The following is a 7,205-nucleotide window of genomic DNA, read 5'->3' as shown; positions in this document are numbered from 1 at the left end:
ATAACAGTTTATTTATATGAAATTTAATTAAATTTAAATTTATAATTTAAATTAATTTTTAAATCAACTTTTAATTATAGTATCAGTAAGCAGACCTATACAAATTCAATCACATTACAAACTCAATTACTATTACAGAGTAAAGTGAGTGAATATAATTGATTACCTCAATTACGGATTACTGTATAATTGTAATTATTATACAGTAATGTAATCTAATTACAAATGTAATTACAATTTATAATTGAGTGTATTCTAATTAAAAGTGCACAGCTCTGATAGTAAGTAACAGTTAAAAATTACTAATATATTTACAACTTAATAAGTATGGGGAAACTTTTTAAAAACTAAAAATGCATTTGCTAATGAAACGAAAGTGTTTTGTGAAGTAGAAATCAGCGTAAAGGTCTATATGACATATCAAGGAATCAAGGAATTTACTTCTGTTTATTTAATCATTTGGGAATTCTGATAGTATAACTGTAAAGGATTTCCTTCATTGACATTTACATTTACCATTCAATGGCTGCTTAGGACATACTTATATTTTTGCTTGATTGAATTAAAAATATACATACAACATGCTTTTGATTATATTTTTCTGAATCACGAAAACTAACTTCGGATGAAACTATAAACATATTTTGCATAATATGATTTGATGTGCTACCCTGAGAGTATAGTAATGGGCATAGCAATTATAAGAGTATATCTGATGCATACATTATGCAACAATTAACGCATTGTTGCAACAATTAACGCAGAAGATAAAATCCTTCAGTCAATTTGTTTGTGTATATGGTCACTGTAGATACAGTAGCTAAGGACATAGAATATACAATGATATATCGCATCGTAATGCTATCTTAGCATATATTTTCAAAACTAAACCAAAGATTAAAAAAAAATGTGAAAATAATGAGTTATGAAATATTAGAAAAGAGTAAAAAATACTTTTATATGGCGTTTACATTGGCCGAAAATGGCTCATTTTGAATGAGCCATTTGAAAGTGTTTACATTCGTTCTATTTCATTTGTTCTCATTTCAACAGCTGATTTTTCAACTTGCACGTTGATTTGATTTTTGGCCTGTGCCAAAAAAATGTTGCATGAAGGTTAAATATGCCTTCAAACCTTACATTACAAACTTAAAACATATTTTTAACTTCGATTAATTACTTTTTGGGAAGTAAAAGTTCTAAAAAGCCGTGCATCGTTTTCAAGAAAATGCAACCATCAAACATTTGTTTACCTTTTTTTGTAAATATGTTAAAAACAGCTTTTTCAAACAGTCAAAATGCCATGAAGAGCTTTCATTTAGGGTATGTTCAATGGATTCCTTTGCATTTGGAACGTATGTGGAATGCATTCGAACGTCATACAGAATGTGAGAAAATTGCTCATTTTTGTGCTTGAAATTTTATATGCAAGAATGAGCCATTCGATACTCATTTTCGATTTTTGACCAAAATGAGCCATTTTCGGCCAATGTAAACGCCGTATTACTCTCTTCAGTTTCAAAACTAATTGTCATGTTTTAAATAAATACTAACTTAGTAGGCTTTAACCTCAACAAAGTATTTTAAAAGAATAATTTCATTAAGATATTTACTTGTAAAATATAAAACACACAAAACTCATTTCAAATAAATTTAGGCACAACATTGTTACAAAATTTCAGTTCCAATCTGAAACATTTTTAGTAATTGAAATATTACTGAATTCAAAACTTTTCTCTGTCTCCAAGAGAAAAAAGGTTCCATTAGAAAAATGCAGAAAGCGGTGAATGCGTGGACATCCCACAACTCGAAAAATTATTCCCGTTTCGAATTGATAAATTGGGTGAATAATAAACTTTGTATCAATCTTGTCAACGTTGAAGAAATGAAAACTGGATCGAAGTATTGCGAAATGTTTGATTTGCTCTTTAGGGGAATTATTAACCTTAATAAAGTGAAGAAGAATTCCACCTTTGAACGTCACTATATAAGTAATTTCAAGATCTTTCAAAACGCCCTGAGGAAGGTAGGGATAGTGAAGGAACTCGCAATAGTTAAACTAGCAGCAGGAAGCTATAGTGAAAACTACGAGCTATTACAATGGTTCCGCAAATTTTATGAGGCGAATTCTAGTCAAGATGAAGTGGAGAAAAAAGTTCCCTGCCCTTTAATTGGTGATAATTTGGTGACCTCATTTGAACTAAATCAGTCGTTAAAAGAGGTCGGGGTAAAAAGTAAGTCAAGTAAGTCTAGTTTGAATAAGGGCACATTATCTCGTACTATTGTGTCCCTGCAGACAAGTTGTGATGAGAACGTCTATCCCTAAGTAAGTGACTATATCATAAGCACATTCTTCATACAACTTTTACCACCGAATTAGTTCCCGAACATATATTATGGCACATGAAGAAAAGTAAATAAATCCAAAGTGCAAAATTTGTTATTTATTTGGTAATAAAAATGATATCAAAAGAATTTTATTTTATAAAAAATTTTTACAGGTTAATCAATGAGTAATCAACAACAAATTTCACATGGCCATGTTACTAATATGTTATTATTGGATTTCATGTTGTCTTAAGTTAATGAAGTATGCCTTGGGATGCTTTTTTACTACGAGTGATTGGTATAAGTTGAAACCAAAAGAGAACACCACGTTGGTAACATCTAGTAACGTAAGTAATGGAACCTAATATTTTTAATTGAAATTAACTTTAAATTATATCGGATAGGTAGCCGACAAAAGAAAGGCCTGCATGAATCAACATAGAGAAATTTAATAACTTTAATACCTTGAGAAGTGAGAGAAATAATTGGAAGACAACAATAATGATATTTATTTTTAACTGATTTTTATTACTGATGTTGGCCGAAATATATATTTTTATGTTTCACAGATATAAAGTTTACATTCTTTGTCATATATATTTAAATACCCAACTCTATTTAAACATATGCCTCTACTTATTTGCAAAATATGGTTAGATAAATGCAATCAAATGATTATAATGGAAATGTTCTTTGCTCAATTCTCAAAAGCAGCTATGCTGGACTTTTTATTATACGTACCTTGTGAACGATTTAAATTCAATCCTCTACCAACTGATAAGACCATATTAGTCTGGTTTCAGATCTGGCAAATGTACCATTTAACAACTAGCAAATTACTTCTTGCTTTGCTAAGGAAAAAAAATTATATGAGAAACGATAAATAAAACTAAAAGATAACTTTAACAATCTGAAATTTGCGATATTTTTAAATGTCATGTGGTTATGCGCTAAAATTGGGTCTAAAAACTCTAGAAACTGATTTATGCTGACTTATGTTTGTGCTGTAACAGTAGGTGGTCTGAAATATAAAAGAATTTGCGAACATGACGTTTCGCAGATAGACTACCATTGAGATCGAACACGCTACTAAAAATGAACGGTATTCAGGAATATCTGACATCCAGTAGCTTCATTAGCTTAATAATTTTTAGACCCAAACCAGGAGCTTTTTGCGGAGAGACCAGAAACTTGACACTACCAAGACATAATGAAGACTGCAGGATCTTCTTTGACAATAAAACTGGCAGTGGATTTGGCATCATAAATTTCAGTAATCTGGGCTGCATCAAATTGTTGGAGTACGTTGACAAAATCAACGTACTGTTATATTTCCAGGATACCAATCGAATGGCCTTGCAATTCATTTGATTATCTGGGGATAAACAAAACATTGCTGGTTTCTTACGGTGTAACAAATGAACGATCGATAGAAATATATCATGCCATTGAATTGCGTTAACCTCTGCACTGTCACTGGAACTATATCTTTCGTTCTAATTTGTAATTGAATTCGTACTTGGCGATGTTTATAGTCAGATCTGCATGTTTAAGGCCACAAAAAATCACTTACAAATACACTTCGTGCTAAGTTTCAACATCAGCATAAATTTCTACATATATCTTTAGTGCTTCCGAAGAATTCAAGTAATTTGAAGGGACTTGTAATTGCTGCAAGGGCCTCCAAGTGGCCTAAATATGATGTTTATCGGTTGTCGTGAACTCTCGCCGACATTAGATTTGATATCCAAGGTTGTTTTAGTATTACTAAACCCTAACCGTGTAGATCTATTCACAGATCTTAATGTTTGAGCAAAGTCTCTGCGGCAATGGCGAAGCATTGCATATGAGAAAAACTGTTGTGGCAGTGGAAAATTCGGATATGTAGGTAGATATAGGTAGAAGATATAGGTAATTTTCTTGTCAACAGGCACCAAATCAAACAGTCAGCCTGTGCTTCATCGTTATAACATAGAACAAATTGTTTAAAATGTTTTCCACGAAGAACTACAAATGAAAAACGTTTGTACACCGTTAAGAGGATAGGTAAGTATGTAGTTGCTTTATGTAAATCTCTAGTCACAAGTTTAGTTTTTCTCAAGTAGTTGAGATAAAAACAGGATAAAAATTTTTCAAAAATATTGCATTATAGAGTGTTAAGTCTTTATAGAATATGATTCTGTTATAGCAACAATTTCACATCCTAAATATTAAAAAGGATCTGCAGAAAAATATATGTAAGCACTACAAACATACATTTCTTTAAATTAATTGAAAATTATTTTTGTTTGTCTTCCTTTCTCGTATATTTATAAAGAATATAATATTTCAGTTAAAAACTTTTCGCCATCTTTAGTATAAAACCGTTTGTTATTTAGATTAATACTAACCTAGTTGGCTTAAAGTTTAACAAATTATTTCAAAAGAAAAAATTCATTAAGATATTATATAACTTGTAAAATATAAAACACACAAAACTCATTTCAAATAAATTTAGGCACAACATCGTTACAAAATTTCAGTTCTAATCTGAAACATTTTTAGTAATTTAAATATTACTGAATTCAAAACTTTTCTCTGTCTCCAAGAGAAAAAAGGTTCCATTAGAAAAATGCAGAAAGCGGTGAATGCGTGGACATCCCACAACTCGAAAAATTATTCCCGTTTCGAGTTGATAAATTGGGTGAATAATAAACTTTGTATCAATCTTGTCAACGTTGAAGAAATGAAAACTGGATCGAAGTATTGTGAAATGTTTGACTTGCTCTTTAGGGGAATTATTAACCTTAACAAAGTGAAAAATAATTCCACATTTGAACGTCATTATATAAGTAATTTTAAGATCTTTCAAAACGGCTTGAGGAAGGTAGGGATAGTGAAGGAACTCGCAATAGTTAAACTAGCAGCAGGAAGCTATCGTGAAAATTATGAACTGTTACAATGGTTCCGCAAATTTTATGAGGCGAATTCAAGTCAGGATGAAGTGGAGAAAAAAGTTCCTTGCCTTATAGTTGATGATAATTCGGTGTCCTTAATACAATCAAGTCAGCCGTTAAAAGATGTTAGCGTAAAAAATAAGTCAAGTAAGTCCAGTTTGAATAAAGCCACATTATTTGAAACTATTGAGCCCCTGCATACAACTTGTGATGAGAAGTCCTATCCACAAGTAAGTCACATATAGATTAAGCTTCCTTCCACCAACTTATACCACATATACGGTCGCCAAAATTATGTTATAGAAAACTGATACATAAAAGAAAATAAATGGAAATCCGAAGTGTGAAGTTTATTATTTTTTGGGTAATAAAAATGGTCTCAAAAAATTTGATTTTATAAAAAATTTTTGCAGATTAATCAATGAAACAATCGATCAAGGATATTGAATTATGTTACAAAATTTCCTTAAAGAGGAAACTTACTCATTAGCTATTAAAGAATGCCGTGGGATTCCTTTTCAGTACAAGGAATGATTGGTATAAGTTAAAGTCATACGATAACACCAGCTAGTTAGTACGCATTAAAAAAAATAATATAGTACACATAAATATTTCTAATTTAATTAAAACCTAAATTATAGCGTGCTGTAGTGGAAATCTGTGGGAACCTTCATTAGTATATAGAAATCTTTCATTATAAATGAAAAAGCAAGAAGATGAATCTGAAAGGAACTAAAATAAATGTCTTGTATCTGAAAATTTGATATTACTGTTGGAATTCTGTTAAGTTTGTAGAAATATATTTTATTTCAGTTTAATGTTATTTTATTTTGTTTTTTTTTACTTTATTTTTTACATTATTCAATTTTAATTAATTTTATTTTATTTAGTTTTTTCTCGTCATGTTTTATATTGCTATATTATTTAAATTTACCTAATTTAAATAATTTTTAAATATAATTAGAAAACATTCTTCAGTTAGTTAAAAGACCGCAACTCGTGAACAGCAATCGTAAGCGCGAATCGTGACGTCATTGTAATGAAGGTGAAATTTAATAAGAATTTCGTTGTAATTACATTCTTAAGAGCAAATTGAACTATGGGATTTTTGCTGAATTGTTTCGATACAACAATCTTCGGAAACAATATCAAGGAACATTGTGGTATCAGCATGAGTATATACGCTGAATATCAAACGTCAGTTCAGCAGTCCAACTCGGTTACCAATATCACATGACCGGACTGTAATTCAACTATCACAAGCTCTTACCTAGTGAATATAATCACAGTTAGTAAACTATAACCTGCTTTCTCCTCAGCGTTCCAGGTCATAAGATATTAAGTCCTGTATATTATAGTAAGCAAACATTTTCGCTGATAAGCAGCATTTGAAAGATTCTTCTGAGAGTAATTATAAATGGATTTTGTTCCATTGAGACGGAAGGCAGGTGGAGTCATTTTAACAAGAAGGTAAGTCTTTTCAATTTACCATATAGATTCTTTGGATGCAAAGAGTACGTAAGTATACTGTTAAATTATCCCGAAGAATTAATGGAAGTTTTATATTTATTTCAAGTTAAAATCGTACATATTAATAATAATATTTGTTATAATATTGAAAAAACTAAAAATACAATTCCATATTATCGCAGAAAGTTAGCTTATTTCATTTGATACTATAGTGATATTACTTTTATATTACTAGATAACTTATTTGATGTATTTCAATATAATTTAGTTTATAATTAGAAAAAAATTAGTTATTTTTTATACGTTCTTGACTGTTTTTTTCTATATAATAAAATATAGAGAATTCTATCTGCAGTGAATACTCCAATTTATACTCAAGTGCAGCAATTCTTCCAACTACGATTTCACTTCAATAACCACAAAAGTATAAACTTTAAAACCAATTATTTTGCAAACTTATTTTTTTTAATG

The 7,205-nt window shown here is 30.0% G+C and overlaps 2 protein-coding genes across 6 annotated transcripts; both read left to right on the top strand.

Moving 5' to 3' along the window:
• Positions 1–1,630: 1,630 nt before the first annotated feature.
• LOC119671014 (microtubule-associated protein RP/EB family member 3-like) lies at positions 1,631–3,200 on the top strand. 5 transcript variants are annotated; one of them, XR_005251755.1, is made up of 4 exons: positions 1,631–2,234; positions 2,297–2,451; positions 2,502–2,675; positions 2,733–3,200. XR_005251755.1 is itself a non-coding variant. In XM_038081496.1 (3 exons), exons 1-2 carry the CDS (start codon positions 1,772–1,774, stop codon positions 2,504–2,506), a joined length of 477 nt encoding a protein of 158 aa, XP_037937424.1. In that variant the 5' UTR covers positions 1,631–1,771; the 3' UTR covers positions 2,507–2,675; positions 2,733–3,200. The 5 variants fall into 5 exon arrangements, 1 of the variants encoding a protein (XP_037937424.1); XR_005251754.1 differs by having other exon boundaries at positions 1,631–2,243; XR_005251753.1 differs by having other exon boundaries at positions 1,631–2,413.
• A 1,598-nt stretch (positions 3,201–4,798) lies between these two features.
• LOC119673030 (microtubule-associated protein RP/EB family member 1-like) lies at positions 4,799–6,087 on the top strand. Its single transcript, XM_038084242.1, has 2 exons — positions 4,799–5,628; positions 5,678–6,087. The coding sequence occupies exon 1, from the start codon at positions 4,940–4,942 to the stop codon at positions 5,507–5,509; it is 570 nt and encodes a 189-aa protein (XP_037940170.1). The 5' UTR covers positions 4,799–4,939; the 3' UTR covers positions 5,510–5,628; positions 5,678–6,087.
• Positions 6,088–7,205: the final 1,118 nt, after the last annotated feature.

This window comes from Teleopsis dalmanni, chromosome 1 (genome assembly GCF_002237135.1).
Source record: "Teleopsis dalmanni isolate 2A chromosome 1, ASM223713v2, whole genome shotgun sequence".
NCBI classification, from domain to species: Eukaryota; Metazoa; Arthropoda; class Insecta; order Diptera; family Diopsidae; genus Teleopsis; species Teleopsis dalmanni.
The sequence above is the reverse complement of the archived record's forward strand: the minus strand, read 5'-3'. Positions and strand labels throughout refer to the sequence as shown.